This window comes from Trematomus bernacchii, unplaced genomic scaffold, assembly GCF_902827165.1.
Source record: "Trematomus bernacchii unplaced genomic scaffold, fTreBer1.1, whole genome shotgun sequence".
NCBI lineage: Eukaryota > Metazoa > Chordata > Actinopteri > Perciformes > Nototheniidae > Trematomus > Trematomus bernacchii.
This window is the reverse complement of record NW_022987595.1, coordinates 264262-281042: the sequence shown is the minus strand read 5'-3', so window position 1 is coordinate 281042 and position 16781 is coordinate 264262. Positions and strand designations below refer to the sequence as shown.

General features: G+C 41.1%; 2 protein-coding genes across 2 annotated transcripts; one reads left to right on the top strand and one right to left on the bottom strand.

The window, feature by feature from the left end:
• The first annotated feature begins 481 nt into the window (after positions 1-481).
• LOC117482467 (tubulin alpha-1B chain-like) lies at positions 482-6301 on the top strand. The gene is made up of 4 exons (XM_034130561.1): positions 482-577; positions 4261-4486; positions 4584-4732; positions 5248-6301. Exons 1-4 carry the CDS (start codon positions 575-577, stop codon positions 6223-6225), a joined length of 1356 nt encoding a protein of 451 aa, XP_033986452.1. The 5' UTR covers positions 482-574; the 3' UTR covers positions 6226-6301.
• A 1620-nt stretch (positions 6302-7921) lies between these two features.
• On the bottom strand, positions 7922-11095 carry LOC117482480 (nuclear GTPase SLIP-GC-like). The gene is made up of 7 exons (XM_034130567.1): positions 11063-11095; positions 9773-9979; positions 9518-9693; positions 9023-9116; positions 8608-8716; positions 8140-8308; positions 7922-8052 (listed from the first exon to the last, which is right to left on the bottom strand). The coding sequence occupies exons 1-6, from the start codon at positions 11093-11095 to the stop codon at positions 8304-8306; spliced, it is 624 nt and encodes a 207-aa protein (XP_033986458.1). The 3' UTR covers positions 7922-8052; positions 8140-8303.
• Positions 11096-16781: the final 5686 nt, after the last annotated feature.

Below are 16781 nucleotides of genomic sequence, written 5' to 3'. Positions count from 1 at the left end.
TACAATGAATGATATTTACCAATAAACAATGACAATATTACTCATGTCAGACAAAGATATGTTTGAAAATGACTTAAATATATATATATTTATCGTAATTCAAATATGAACGTCAAAAGTCGGAATATGCCAATCTTCTTTTCTTATTATCTTATTTGCTAAACGTTCTTGTATAGTAATATGCATGTGTTGTATTATTCTACTACGTCTATTTATTAATGTTCAGCAATAATCACGTTTTCCCAGTACATCCATGGGACTGACGTTCTTGGGTGGGGTGATTCCGCTTTTGAACAGGAATTTTGTTAGCCAGTGTTCTTGTTTTCTATGTGCTCAATAAAGTTTCTTTAAAAAAAATTATAAAGAATTCAACCAATCAGAAGTGGACCCACTTGTCTTTTCATCCAATCAGATTCCGCAGCAATTGCCCCGCGTAAGATAGTATAAATAGCCCCGCCTAGAAAAAATACACCTGTTACTTGTTACCCTGGACTCATACAGGCCCTGCTGTGAGAGATAACTTTGCCTTTTCCTCTTCTTTATCGAAACCCTCTGTCTTCACATCTTCAGAAAAATGGTGAGTACGATAGTACAGCTTTTCTCCACTTAGAGGATGTGTATTTAACCAAATGCAGCGCTCTGAACGTCTGTCATCATGCGAAAACGTAACCAGCTTAACGTTTTTTAACCGCTTACTCTTTAAAGACGACGCATCATTTTTATAGTGAAACAAAAATGTTGCGGTGTAAGCTGGTAAATCAAGCTTCGTCATTAATAAGTCGTTTTAACTGTGGTGTTGGTAAATTAAGTGTAACTCGACGGCACAGTCAAGATGTTGAAGTGAAGCATTTACAATCGGCCGAATTGTTGGAAATACATATACTTCCTGTCTCATTAGTGGCCAGGTTTAATGGTTTCATATTTAAAACATGATATTAACACAGATAAAACATTATTTTCCTGAATTTCAGTGAACCAGGGCGTTTTTCCAACGTACTGTCTGAAATGATTACTCGCTGCCGACATTTAAATAAAATGAACGCTCTGTCTCCCCAAATCTCGCGAGAGTTCTTTTTCCTGCGACGGATTTGTGTCGACCTCGGTTTAGTGTCTTTACATTACATCGCATTTAGCTGACGCTTTTATCCAAAGCAACTTACAATAAGTGCATTCGACCAAGAAGATACAAACTTGAAGAAAACAGAATCCTATAAGTACATCAGGTTTCATAGAGCCAACACATTTCAAGTGCTACTCAACTGGCTTTAGATAAGCCAGTCCTTTGATTGATTGATTGATTGATTGAAAAGTTTATTAACAGCTTGTATATTGGGTACAGTACAGTACAGCTCAAAACATACAATTGTTAAGGGGATGCAGACCAGAGAAAGACTTTCGTCTTGTTTACATCAGGGTCCCCCATTTCCAATTCATCATATCATTTAAGACATATAAGACATATTTGACATACAGATGGCTTATTTACAATTTACATACAGTTGGTTTTTTACATACAGATGGCTTATTTACAAATTTTCATTTTAGATTTCGTTCTAATACATCCTAACCGGACATTTAAGACATACCAAGTCTACAGATATACAGTTAGTAACAGAGTCTAAAATGCGAGTATATACATAGATGGGGGGGGGAAGCTGTCCATTGTACGACAGGTTGAGATTTGTACCATTACCGGGGCCAGTTTTGCAATGCTCTCCCGCGAAGGTGCTCTTTAAGAGAGGTTTTGAAGGTAAGTATAGTTTTACTTTCCTTTACAGTTGTGGGAAGAGCGTTCCACCTTGATGTGGCATAATTCCGAAACGTGTATTCCCCCTTTTTTGTGCCAAATCTGGGTTTTACATGATTTGTGGAGCTCCCTCTGGTGTTATGATCATGGTATTCCTTGACCTTTGGGAAGAATTTTGACATGTACATGGGTACCATAGAGGTGTAGCGGATCTTGTAGACCAGGCCCATTGCAAGTAGCTGTACTCTGTCGTCTACTCTAAGCCATCCTAGGTTGTCAAAGTGGGCAGAGGTGAGGTGGGTTCTAGATGGAAGGTCAAGCAGTAGTCTGACCAGTTTATTTTGCGATGTTTGAAGTTTTATTTTTAGCGCCTTGGAGGTGCTATGGTACCATGACATGCAAGCATAGTCATAGTACCCTTGAATGAGTGCTCCTGCCAGAGTTTTCAGGGTGTTTTTGTTTACCAGAGAGGAGATCCGGTATAGGAATCTAGTTCTTTGATTGACCTTTTTTATTACATTGGATGCCATTTTGTCACAGGAGAGGTTTGCCTCAAGAATAGATCCTAGGTATGTAATTTCCTTCTTACTTGTGACAATAATGTCACCCACTGCAACTGAGAAATCGTCGGATTTGCTGAGATTATGTTTCGAACCGAAGAGAATGGACTCTGTTTTACCCAGGTGTAATGATAATTTATTATCGGCGAGCCAGGTGCAGATTCTGCCGAGCTCGGAGCTGAGTGTTTTTTCAACCTGCAATCTGCTCCTGTCAGAGACCAGCAGGGCTGAGTCGTCCGCGAACAGGAACAAGTTGCAGTCACATGCTGATGACATGTCATTTGCATAAATTAGGAACAGTAACGGACCTAATATGCTTCCTTGTGGAACACCACAGCTCACTGGGAGGGGGGGGGACAGAGTACCGTTTACCTCCACCATCTGTTCTCTCCCCTCCAGGTAGGATTGCATCCAGCTCACCGATAGTTTATCAAAACCAATTGCTTTTAGCTTGTCAATCAGAATGGGGTGATTGACAGTGTCGAAAGCCTTTTGTAGGTCCAGCATCACCATGCCGCAGTATTTACCCTCGTCCACCTCTTGTTTGATGTGGTCGTTCAAATAAAGAAGGCATGTGTCAGTGGAGTGGGATGTTCTAAAGCCAGATTGAAATTCATAGATTAGTTTATTTTCCGCGAGGTACTTTTCGACCTGTTCATATACAATTTTTTCCATGACTTTCGAGATGGAGGTAAGTATAGAAACAGGGCGGTAGTTGCCTGGGTCCAATTTGCTGCCCTTTTTGTGCAGGGGGGTTACTCTTGCAATTTTGAAGTCTTTGGGTACTTTTCCCTGTTTTATGGAGAGGTTAATTATGTGAGCTATGACTGGTGAGATGGCGGTTGCTGTGTCTCTGAGGAATTTGGAGGGGATATTGTCGTGGCCAGTGGCCTTGTTAGGTTTGAGGGCGCTCAGTTTAATGAGTACCTCTGCTGTTGTTACCCTTGCTAGACTGAAATCATCTTTGCGTACCCCTAGGTTTTTGTAGTAGGTCATTATGTGATCTACTCCAAAAAGCCCTGAGTGGGTGGGTAATTTATTTACAAGAGTTGTGGCTATGTTTGTGAAAAAAATGTTCAAGTACATGGCCACATCCAGTTTGTCTGTGATGAGCCTGTTATCTGTCTTTATGTTTAAGTTTGCAAATCTCGTTTTGAGTTTTTTGCTGCAGCCAAGCTGGTTATTGAGTAATTTCCAAAGTTCCCGGGGTTTATTTTTGTTTTCCTCAGTTTTGTCATTGATGAAATTCTTTTTGGCAGTTTTGATCATGGAGCTTTGTTAGTAAGTGCTTTGTTAGTAATGTTATTGCTCAAAGTGGAGTCGAAAGAGATGAGTTTTCAGTCTGCGCCGGAAGATGTGTAAGCTTTCTGCTGTCCTGATGTCAATGGGGAGCTCATTCCACCATTTTGGAGCCAGGATAGCAAACCGACGTGTTTTCTCTAATGTCTTCACATTAGAGAGATGAGAGACATGGTTCACATTTTTACTTTATTTAGGTCGAATTAGATGATTATTATGTGTGTTTACGTTCTGGCCTGCCACGCCACTAGTCTCCTAAAGGGGTGTGGCAGTGGCGCAATCCGTGTGAGACAGTTGCAGAAAATGTAAATGCATAGTCTCCTCTCTTAACACTGGCCCACATTCACGTCCAATCGTGCCACCTGTCTGCCAACAACTGCGTCATTGTGCTTTCGGTATTTGACGTATAAACAGTATTTAGCCTCTTTTTGTTTTGAATTATAACTGTCTTTCTGTTCAGATGACAAATGTGTGCGTCAGGTGACTAAAATCATGATATGATGTTTGGTTCTTATTAAAATAGTAATAGAGCAGTCCTCCCACATGTGGTGATATGCCACTAGAATGTATGTTACACACATGTTTTTGCACAAGAATCAGCCACTAGGCTTCCTTTTATGATAGTTTCTTAACAACCTTTTTTCCCTTTTACAGCGCGAGTGCCTCTCAATCCACGTTGGTCAGGCTGGTGTGCAGATTGGCAATGCCTGCTGGGAGCTTTACTGCCTGGAACATGGGATCCAGCCGGACGGCAGGAAGCCTGGTGACCAGAACATCTCAGGAGGAGTGGACGATTCCTACAACACCTTCTTCAGTGAGACTGGAGCTGGAAAGCACGTCCCCAGAGCAGTGTTTGTTGACCTGGAGCCCACTGTCATCGGTACATTCTCATTCATTATAAATGATAAAAGTATCATAAACCTTTTCCCCCCTCTGTCATTCAAAACCTTCAATAATCTAATGCTCATTACCCTTAGATGAGGTGCGCACGGGGACTTACCGCCAGCTGTTCCACCCTGAGCAGCTGATCACTGGCAAGGAGGATGCTGCCAACAACTACGCCCGAGGACACTACACCATCGGCAAGGAGGTCATCGACCTAGTGATGGACAGAATCCGAAAGCTGGTCAGTACATTTAGAACAGAAGTCAATTTTGCTGAAGAGTATTAAATGGAGATGAATCAGTTTATTGCTAAGTAGGTTTTCACATACAAGGAGTATGCAATCATATTGTGGTCAATGGCAAAAATAAGTATTGCAAAAGCCAAGTGTCATAACTAATAATAAATATGTGAAGTATATGTTTTAAAATGTAGAGCTGTACAGTGTTTTAGACAAACACAAGACATAACAATCTGGTATCACTCTTTCAAAGTGAGCATATTTCCCCGATTCTGGCCCACTTGCATCGGCTTCCTCCACCCTGCAGAATTCAGTTTAAGATCCTCCTGATCGCATTCAAAGCCCTCCATGGTATGGCACCCTCTTATCTCTGATCTGTTTTCATTGAATCTATATGTTTACATGCTGTGCACTAATACGCTTTGTTATCATTAGCTGTGAACCCTTGGCACTGCTGTCTTTGTATTATATAAATACATTTATTATTATTATTTCATGATTTTCTCTTTTTCTTTCAGTCCGACCAGTGCACCGGTCTTCAGGGTTTCCTGGTGTTCCACAGCTTCGGAGGGGGCACCGGCTCTGGTTTCACCTCCCTGCTGATGGAGCGTCTGTCCGTCGACTACGGCAAGAAGTCCAAACTGGAGTTCTCCGTCTACCCAGCTCCCCAGGTGTCCACCGCTGTGGTGGAGCCCTACAACGCCATCCTGACCACCCACACCACCCTGGAGCACTCTGACTGTGCCTTCATGGTTGATAATGAGGCTATTTATGATATCTGCCGTAGAAACCTTGATATCGAGCGTCCCTCTTACACAAACCTGAACAGGTTGATGAGTCAACTTGTGTCCTCCATCACTGCCTCCCTTCGTTTTGATGGTGCCCTCAATGTTGATCTGACAGAGTTCCAGACCAACTTGGTGCCCTACCCCCGTATCCACTTCCCTCTGGCCACCTATGCCCCTGCTATTTCTGCAGAGAAAGCTTACCATGAGCAGCTCTCGGTGGCAGAAATCACTAATTCCTGCTTCGAGCCAGCCAATCAGTTGGTGAAATGCGACCCACGCCACGGTAAATACATGGCCTGCTGCCTTTTGTATCGTGGTGATGTCGTTCCCAAAGACGTGAACGCTGCCATTGCCACCATCAAAACCAAGCGCTCCATCCAGTTTGTGGACTGGTGCCCCACTGGTTTCAAGGTGGGCATCAACTACCAGCCGCCCACTGTAGTTCCTGGTGGAGACCTGGCCAAGGTCCAGAGGGCTGTGTGCATGCTGAGCAACACCACTGCTATTGCAGAGGCCTGGGCTCGGCTGGACCACAAGTTTGATCTGATGTACGCTAAGCGTGCCTTTGTGCACTGGTATGTGGGTGAGGGTATGGAGGAGGGAGAGTTCTCTGAGGCCAGAGAGGACATGGCCGCTCTGGAGAAAGATTACGAGGAGGTTGGAGCTGATAGCCTGGAAGATGAGGATGAGGAAGGAGAGGAGTATTAGAAAGCTTTATTGATCTCTGATCCATGCTGTTTTATTAATGTCAAGAAAATAAAGTTGTTCATTGACTGAACCTGAACCTATGCTTTCCTCTCGTCAATGAATACACTGTTAAACATGACCTATCTGCCTAGATGGGTTGTATGTATTCACTTGCTCAGTTCAATCAAAAATGTTTTCACACAGATGCTATTGCTCAATTCAGTCACTTGGAGGCAGTGGTGTTTAACATGTATATATCTGTTCTCTGAACACACCAGGCATGGCAATCTAGTTAAATGCTAGATTAATCACTACATGATTTCTCAACATCAGATGATTCAAGAGTACCATTTGCATATCTTACATTGACTTATTTAAGATTGGATTTGTGCTTTACGTGAGAAGAACAGAGTCCGAACCCCGGCCTGATCTCAAATAGGGTGTGGTATTCACTCTGGCCCAAGGGAGGGATAGTAGTGAAATGTACAGTATTGTTTGTGATGTTGTGTCTCCTTCACCTGGGATGGAGACACCAATTGTTTTGAGTGACAGCTGGATTGATTCCTGCATCGTGCTCTCCACTTTCTCCGGGATCTCCCACTAAATCAACATTGAAATATTGATCACTGAACACTGACATGTGTGCACATGTATGTTTGTGTTGCAGTGTTCCTAGTTTCATTTGACTGCAGGAGGAAATATCAAATGTGACAAAGCATCAGGTCTCTCAGCTGTTTCATCATGGCGTCTTCAGCCTTATCAAACATGACGTCTTTTGAACCATGAACGTGCATTTCAATCGTTCCCCTCATGTTTTTCAGCATGCCTTCTCCTTTCATTTCTTTTGCTCCTACATCAAACAGAAACATGTTGACATCAAAATGTGTAGAGGTGTATTTCTATGTCTGTAGTGATCTTCTGTCTTCCTGTCAGAGCATTCTTTCATGGTCTCCTCCATTGTTGTTGTCAGGCTGCTGGAGATCCTTCTCTTACGCTCACGGAGGAGTTTCTTGAGGTTTGTTTTCATCTTTTCTTCCTTAGAGAGAAAATGTGAAGCAAATATCAACATCTTTGAAAAAGAACATGTTGCAGACTATGCTCATCTTTCCCTTGATTCTTTGTTCCAGATTGTACCTGGAAAAGCAGTACATGATTCAAAGTGATAGCACGTGTTCACCAGCAGGGGGTGCACTTTGCCCAATATCAGAATATTCTATTGTCATCTTGAGAGTTTCCTCATGAACTGGGACAGGGTCCGCTTTACAGCTGCAGGTCATTCTTCAAAGCCATCTCCAGCTCATATTGAGTTATTCCAGTACAATGTGTATGAATATGCTGACTGATCAATATGTATTCTATTGATCACCCTTCCACTACAGTCTCCCTGGCCTGGACAAACATGTTTGATCATGGACTAATGAATAGGGTCTTTGACCTCTTGAGAAATGTCAGCTGCAGTTTGACATTTCCGCACTCCTTCTTCCTCATCTCCTCCTCTGTGCCAAGTGGAAATGTATTGATGACCCCGTTGAATGGTTCTCTTTCTCCTTCATTTCTAAAACGTATGAACACAAAGAAATGCTTACATTCAGAAGGCCTTACCACATTTGTATTTCAATAATGTATTTCAATGTATTGTAAAACACAATTGATCCAACACAGGGTTTGATGTGTTTCGTAAGTCATTTCTTACAGGAAGGTCTTCTTCAATTCCTCCTCAATGCTGTCAGTCAAACATGAAGTTAGCTTCATGTTGATGTTTCTTCATTCCCCTTCTCTTGGTTTGTGGATGCCACCATTCTCAACTCCACACTTCAGTGACCTGTGAAGTGCACCACCTTTCTTTGTCTGAAACAACACCGAATGTTGGAAGAGACAGATCCATATTTTGTGCTAAATGAGTCGTTTTGATTGAATTCCAACTGAAATACTTACAGGATAAAGGACCGACTTTAAGACTTCTTCACATGAACTCTTTGATGTTTTAACCCCCCCACTGAGACATCTTTCAAAAGCCATAAGGGTCCATGGGTTCCCTGACTTGATCAAGTTCATGACTCAGCTTCTCTTCAAGTCCTATGGACACAGCCGTCTTTATGTCAGCCTGAAACCATACACAACACATTCATTAGTTAAAGCAATACAACCATCATTCAATATGGGGCTTTTTGTTTCAAGCAAAAAATACAAAAGCTTTGAGTAAACTGTAGCAATGCATCCTCTCTGAAGCAACACACACTCAGCTCATCCAATACCTTGTTGGCTCCACGGGTAACATCACATGTGAACAGTCTTTCTTTGACTTTACCATTTGTACACAACATGTTAGTGTATGCAGCTTACTTCTTTTCGATGAATGTTATTATTTCTGTCAATATGAAAGACAGTGAAATATGTTGTTACTTGATGTTCCTCTCTCTCTGCTGCTGGCTGCCTGAATCAGAGAGAGAACCCCCAGAGCTCCAGACACATAGTTCCATGTCTGCCAGTCGTTGAGATCTTGCAGGAATTCCTGTAAAAAATGTAACATACTTAATTACATTCTTGACTTTACATGTTATACTCAATTAGTATCTCTACATATTTATTAGAAGAGATCAAAGCATTTTCATTTAGTCATTCCTGGCTCACTGATGGAGAATTGAATCACATGTGTCATCTGGATCCAGACGTTTCTTTTTCATCAACTCTTTGGAGCTCACTGTGAAAACTTTGAAACATTCCTCACTGAATTGTTTCAACAAGAAAAGAGTTTCAATATCAAAGCAGGTTTGCAGTTTGGGACAATATTTGTGTTTTTGTATTCAATATAACTCACCTTAACGTCTTTTAGTTTGCTGAATTCTGCCTTCACGTCTATCTTGGCTTGCTCGTTTTGTTTTAGTATCAGAGCACGAACATCAGCTGCTGACCTATAGGAAAAGATTTGTATTTGAAGAATGACATGAACTGCATATATATTCCAGGATATGATATCACTACGCATCTCCATCTTGCTTTCAATGACTAATGATCACATAGCTTCATCCAGCATCACTAAGTGTTTGTGAAGCAACAACATTAGGACAGAAATAAATGGCTGAGATGTTGAGGAATCAATGCAGGCATTTTAGAAACACGGATACTGTTATGATCATGGATACCCTGGTTGATCCTGTTTCAAGTGAACATTATATCCCTGAATACCATCCAAACCAGGATACTAATGTGCCTGTAAACGTAATCAATGTTTCCATGGTTTCTCCTCTTGGCCATCAGTGTCTAAATTGGATGGTACATTTAACTGTGTACTTTTGCATCTTAAACCACTTACTGATCATCTGAACCTCCAAGACTATCAGACTTGGTGCAGATCAAATTAATCTGCTGACACTCGTGACCATTTCCCATGAGGCTGCAGGATTCTTCCAGGATCTCCCAGGATTCTTTTTCAGAAGCTGCTCGATTGATCTCAGCCACAATCCACACAGTAGAACAACTTCCAACAACCTGGAGGGGAATACAGAAAATAATAACGGTTACGTTGCCAGTGTTCCACAATAATCAGCATTGCGTGTGGATAAATCACCTTTTTCCACATTGTGTCTCTGGTCTTGTTACGGTCCCGGTTTCCAGGAAGATCCACAAGTGTGACGTGCTGGAGAAGACCCTTCTTCGGCCCCCTGACAGTCACACACTTCACCAGTAGCCAATAGTACTTCTTCACGTCTTTAGCATCTTCCTCTTTTGACTCACTTCCAGTGTATTTGACCAATTCTGCAGATAAGTCTTCAGCCTAAAATAAATAATAAAACAAGAGGCAATGCAAGGCCATTTCTTTTACCAACACACTCTCACACACAACAACAAATAACATTGAGAGAGTCGGGGGGGAAGTGAACACAAGTGCATTTATTTACACCAAAGAATGGAGAGGAAGAAGCGTCTATGGAAGAGGGTTAGGAACATGTGGGAACATGTGAAACTTAAAGTCAGATAAAAATCACTTTGGTCGGACCTCAACTTTTTCTTTACTAGTGAAAGTCAGAATTCTGATAAAAAAATTAAACCTTTTTTTCAGATTTTCTATTTTTTTTTTCAAGAAAATCTCAGAAATCAGATTTTTCTTAAAATATATTTTATTTATTTTCATGACAACCTTCAGAACTTTCTTCATAGATCTGAGATTTAAGTAAGAACTCTGATTTATTACTCAAAAGAAAAAATCAGTTTTGGTCTGTAAGAGTCGGGAGTCATCCGGTATAATTTATTCCGAACTTAAATTACTCAGACCTCCTAATTGACCTAACCGAAGTTATTGAGTCTATGTAAGTTTACTGCTTGGCTCAGATCCACCAACGATCAGCAAGATCTCACCTCTATTAACTCCCCGAAGAACCAGGTTAAATTAACTGCTGTTTCAATTCAGACAACCCCCTAAATCTGTTTAAGCAATCCCGAAGGACTTTGATATCAGTAAATGAGGTGTGGCCCTACCTAAGTGTGAGTGTGGCAGGGTGCAATCTTACCTTTCAAGCAGGAGAGGAGAGCGCAGATGTCTTTTAAGTTGTCCCAATCCAAAAGGTGGGATCAGTTTATTTGAAGAAAAATAGGTCCAAACTAATACAGGGTTTTTGCCTTCTCTCGTTACAACATTATAATCATACTAAACCTATCATGCTGTGATCATGTTCTAATATGAAACTTTAATTCACAGTTTTACATTTATTACCAAAATTGTAACTTCAACTGCCCAATTCAGTTGTGACATTTAAAATCTCCCGATAGAATTTAGAGGCTTTTCCTCATAAAAGACCGTTGTTAATAAAAAGCACATTCAAACTTTCTTTCACCAAATCAGTTCACATCAATTCCATACCTTTTTTCCGACACAGATGGCGGGAACTAACATTCACAAACACATACCTATTTCCCAATCATGCTGGGGCAGTTTACCTTTTTTCCGCACAGATGGCGGGAAGTTTAACCTAGTTTCCGCACAGATGGCGGGAAGTTTAACCTAGTCTTCGCACAGATGGCGGGAAGTTTAACCTAGTTTTCGCACAGATGGCGGGAAGTTTAACCTAGTTTTCGCACAGATGGCGGGAAGTTTAACCTAGTTTTCGCACAGATGGCGGGAAGTTTAACCTAGTTTTCGCACAGATGGCGGGAAGTTTAACCTAGTTTTCGCACAGATGGCGGGAAGTTTAACCTAGTTTTCGCACAGATGGCGGGAAGTTTAACCTAGTTTTCGCACAGATGGCGGGATGTTTAACCTAGTTTTCGCACAGATGGCGGGAAGTTTAACCTAGTTTTCGCACAGATGGCGGGAAGTTTAACCTAGTTTTCGCACAGATGGCGGGAAGTTTAACCTAGTTTTCGCACAGATGGCGGGAAGTTTAACCTAGTTTTCGCACAGATGGCGGGAAGTTTAACCTAGTTTTCGCACAGATGGCGGGAAGTTTAACCTAGTTTTCGCACAGATGGCGGGAAGTTTAACCTAGTTTTCGCACAGATGGCGGGGAGTTTCATTCACAAACACATACCTATTTCCCAAACACAGATGGTGGGTACTAACATTCACACACCCATAGATTTACGCAATAGTTACCAAGTTTGAGAGAACCTTACCGAGAGCAAAAACCCAGCTCTGAAGGAGAGAGCGTTACCGAGAGCCAATATACCAGGGGATCCCCCCCCCCCTGTCTCCCTCTCTCCAAAAAGAAAGTTCCTCCTCATCTGCCAGTGTCTTTATGCTCGAAAACAGGATAGAAAAACCCAAAGACACCTCCTCCATACCCATATTTGTGGAAACTGGGCATGGCCTCTGATGTAAAGAACTGGACATGACCAGACATATTCTATGGCTCTGGCATAAGACACACCTTCCCATGTTTGTGTAAAAAGGACATGACCCCTACTCTGCAGGACTTGCAAAATATTATTCTCGGCTATGACATAACCACCCTTTTGGGGCCTCAATGTATTTCTCCTTAAGTCAGGAGCCCCCCTCCCTGTGTACCGCTGTGAGGGGAGAGGGAAGAAACTGCCTCTTCTCTTATCAGTGACACCCATAAACCATTACAGGCCTTACACACTCAACTTAACAAACCACTTGCTTTTTGTTTATACTGTAAATCTAGAACATCATAAAATATGAAGCATTTTCATTGTGGGTTATACAAGAATATAATTGATTATATTTGATTATAACTAACTTTCGTTTTAAGTATTCAACCTGATTTGGAGATCTCAACAGGTCAGATCCAAAAAGTGAATCCACATGTGGTCCTAATCCTCTTCTGTGTTTCAGAGTTCTGAGATTTGCATTACAATCAATTAAAACATGTATATATTCCTAGATCTCAGAGTAAAGTCAGAATTCAGAAAAGTTTCCTCTGAATAAAAGATCAAAATCATTTCAATTTAAAATAAAATGTCCCCATGTGGCCCTCATCCTCTTTCTGACCCTCTTATCCGACGCTCTCTAAAGTTGAACTGAATCAAAGAAGAATTTTCTACACGCCGTAGCGCTGCAGTCAACAACTATGTCTGATTATCTCAAAGTGTGTAGGGTCCTTTCATCCAAGGTTTTAGAGAGAAGTGCATTAAAGATAGTCCAGTGTGTAATGACTTTTAAACATATATCATTTGAAGGGTTTTCTTCTTAGATAGTGAAGTGAAACCTGCAAGACAAAAGTCAAGATGGCATGAATTGTGATGCGTTTGATTTCTTTTCTAAGAGCCTCAAACGCCTCTTCCCAAAAGGCTTTGTTAAAAAAAGGGAACATGTACAGTATAATAGCGCTTATCATGTTTGAGTGATTAGTCTCAATGTTGGGACATAGCCACCAAAAGATAGGCTCTCAATGTTTCGAAATAATAATGATCCCTCCACCAAATGCAGATTCAAACTAAAGTAACAGGTTGGTTTTGAAAATGTAAGAAGTAGAAAGTACAGGATTTAGTGTTAAACATGTAAGGAGTTTCTCCTGTCAATCTGCTCTAAGACAATGAACGAATTACCCCCCCGTTGCTAAGCAGAATCTTTTGATAACTAATGCTTAGTGGTCATGGAAGAAGCTTAAGACCAGATTTTAGACCCTAGCAAAGAGCAGGTATTATCACAATGATCTATTTGACAGTGGAAGACTTACAACATTTGAATTACCATTTACAAAATACAGACTTCTAAAAATATTTACAGGTCAGACATTATGTGTATAAAAAATCCAATTCATTGGAAATCTCAAGAGACTCTCACCTACTAAAGAGGTTTTTCCTGGATCACAAAGAACTAAAACACTTTATATCCAAATTCAACTCGGAAATGTTCAATCTAAATGCAGACCAACTTGGAGGGTTGAGAACATCTTGGTGTACTCTGCTTAACTGTGTGATGCATGATGGTATCTGGGTTCATATCTTGAAGCTACCTTCCAACATTTCAATTTGGAACAGATACAAAGAGTTATAATATTCTCCTTATATCTATAGTAAGTATAAGAGGGGGACCTCACAGAATTGTCCAATATGTGAGACTCATGTAGGGACTAGGCTGCATTGCAATGAAGGAATGCAGCAAAACTCAAGTATTTTGGAGGGCAACATGTGCAAACATCACTACAGCAATCGGTCAACAGGTGTCAGTGGAACCTCTATTGTGTCTGCTTGGATATTGCCCTCGTCCTCTAAAACAGTGGTTCCCAACCTTTTTCAGTCAGGCCCCCCTTGGGTGATTGGAAATATTTTCGAGCCCCCCCTAACCCCGTTCCCACTTAGATTGTTAGAATTCATTGTATATAGTTGTACGAACATTACATTTTCTCTGCTAATAACAAGACAAAAATATATATCATTATATATTTTATGATGGATTGAACATGAACAGAAGTGATTGTTTTGGCAGATGATCGTGTGCCACTGTGAAATAATGAGGCCTAATTGAAACAATTAGAAATACTGCTTATCGATCCTGTTCTTTAACAGTATTTTGATTTTTGTTATTTTTTCAAGGGAAGAATGAAATAAATTACCACTGCTCTAAAACATCATGAGGATGTTGTTCAGTCTAAATGCTGGCCAGGAAAGCCGTCATGGTGAAATGGGTCGGGGAGGAGCGCAATTCCTGAAGAAATTGCTAGTGGGAATGCTTTATGCTGAAAAGCTGACGCTAAACTGCTATGCTGAAATGTAATGTGTAAGAAGAAAGTGAAGAATTTAGATTGAAATGATACATGAACACTGGGGGCTTGAATGTGTGATGAGTGAAGAAAAGAAAGTAAAAAGGCTTGGAAAAGCAGCAGAATATTTAAACTGCAAACTTTTGAACTAACTTGATGGTGAATGATCTGTCGCCATGGCAATGGCATTTGATGACACCCCATAATACGCTTAGATGCGTTGATGGCTGCATCGTTACCAAACCTGTGAAGTTTTGGGCCGTTTGAAGCATTTTCACTGAAGTTATGAGAAAACCGTGTTTCATGGCGAGCATTGTGTTGCCATGGCAACAGCAATTGAAGAAATCTCAAAACTGTCTCGTAGATGTCTTCATGGCTGGACTCTTAGCACACATGTGAATTTTGCCTCAAGAGGCATTTTGTTTAATTATTTGTCATTTTTCAAGCTACGAGATGTTTTCCTACGTTTCTAATGAAAAATTATGTCTCAGGAATGTAGGGTTTGGGAATTATGGCAGTTTTAAAAAAAAATATGAAGGCAAATTTCAAGATTTCCTACCCTCCAGCTGTGACATCACGCACCCTGCCTTAACGAGCTGCGCAATGTTAAAGTTCAAATGTAAAAAATGTGATGAATTATGGGATGTATCTCTGGAATTATGAAAGTTATGAATGATAAAAGTAATAGCCATCGATTCCCGACCGAGCTGAACGTTTTGATGTTTGAACAGAGTTTCTGCGATGTTGAATGTGGGAGGAGAAGACGGACAAAATAACTGGATGGAATAATAAGAATTTTGTCCGTAGCATAACATACAGTGGGAATGCTGAATCAGCATTCCCACTAAATAATAAAGATCTATGCAGAAAGGAACAGACGGGAGGAGATCACCATCACTAGACTCTGACTGGATCATACAGGATTAAACGGAACAATGTTTTTAAAGGAAAAAAGCGAAGTTGAAGAATGCAGGGGGTGTGGAGTAAAAGAAAATGTGGAACACATCGTATTACACTGCAACATGTAGAAAACAGAGAGGGAACAACTAAGAGACAGGGTCAGAGAGGCAGGAAGGGAGTGGAGCCTGATGGGGACACTGGGGACAGAAGGTGAGGGGGTAAGAGCTACCAGGAAGGGAGTGGAGCCTGATGGGGACACTGAGAACAGAAGGTGAGGGGGTAAGAGCTACCAGGAAGGCCATTCTTAAGCATTTGAGTGAAACAGGATTGATTGGAATAATTTTAAACAACGTAAATACAGTGGTATAATTCCACATATGGTGATAGGATGATATGGTGATACACACTCTTGTACAGTAGGTGGCGGTATGCACCTTAAAGTTGTTTGCAATCCGCCAAAAACCGAGAGAAGAAGAAGAAGAAGAACCTGGATCCACGTGGCGTCTCGTCGCTACGGTTCTCTCTCTCTGTGTTCCTGAGAAAGTGTGTGTGAGCTCCAGCACTACTGATCCATCATCTGTGTGTCTGGATAAACCTCCGAATGGACTCTGTGCTCTTTTTTTCTGGAGCGTTTACCTCGGACTATAGGAGCTAGCTTAGCATGCTAGCTGGAAACACGTTAGCAACACTAGTCAGATTGAGAGTTTGATTGAGAGAGAAACGGTGTGTTTAACGGAGTCTGCAGGAAAAGGTGATCTAGGAAACATGAGTAAAGTCCAAATGCTCGAGGAGGAGCTGTCTCTTTCCAAAGAAGAGAACAAGAGACTCCAGAAACTACTGGACGCTGTTTTACAGCCTCAGCTTCGGATACACAGAGCAGGTCTGTTCCCTTTACTCTCCATTAACACTTTAAACTCTTCAGTAACACTTTATTATCACATTAATAACACTTTAGACCAGGGGTGTCAAACTCAAGGCCCGGGGGCAAATCCGGCCCGCGACTTCATTTTATGTGGCCCCACAAGAGCTTGCAAAGAATATAATGTGTTTATTATACGGTTACATGCTACTTTACAGAAGCACGTTGCCCATAAACGACATGTCCCACAATGCATCTCAAATTTGACTTTTTCTCAGAATTTGACTTTTTTTGTCCAAATATGCCTTTTTTCTTAGAATTAGCCTTTTTCTCATAAATAGATTTTTTTTTCAAAATGTCACAATCAATGTTTTTCCAGTGTTGTATCTTGTGATCAATAATTGTATGTCCACAACATAGGAGTAGATTTAACTGGTTTTACTTTGGTAACATGCTTCCGGGACTTCCTCGTGGGAACATGTACAACAGGCTCTTTTTAATACCAAGAGTGAGTTTGCCCCCTGCTGGACAAATGCAATAACATGTAATAATAACACAAGGTAAGATACCACATTTCCCCCCCTTTAAGCTAACAATACTTCCCGAAGGTGGGGGTATAACATACTCCCGTTACACAACATTTCGAGGTACTGGCA

Excerpts from the sequence above, each read along its gene's own strand:
- LOC117482467 (XM_034130561.1), top strand. Across the intron at positions 4,487-4,583 it reads CCTGGAGCCCACTGTCATCG|ATGAGGTGCGCACGGGGACT; the intron begins GTACATTCTCAT and ends CATTACCCTTAG. Across the intron at positions 4,733-5,247 it reads TGGACAGAATCCGAAAGCTG|TCCGACCAGTGCACCGGTCT; the intron begins GTCAGTACATTT and ends TTTTTCTTTCAG.
- LOC117482480 (XM_034130567.1), bottom strand. The coding sequence starts at position 11,095 with ATGTTAGTTCCCGCCATCTGTGTCGGAAAAAAG. Across the intron at positions 9,694-9,772 it reads GAGACACAATGTGGAAAAAG|GTTGTTGGAAGTTGTTCTAC; the intron begins GTGATTTATCCA and ends ATTCCCCTCCAG. Across the intron at positions 9,117-9,517 it reads CTTGGAGGTTCAGATGATCA|GTCAGCAGCTGATGTTCGTG; the intron begins GTAAGTGGTTTA and ends CTTTTCCTATAG.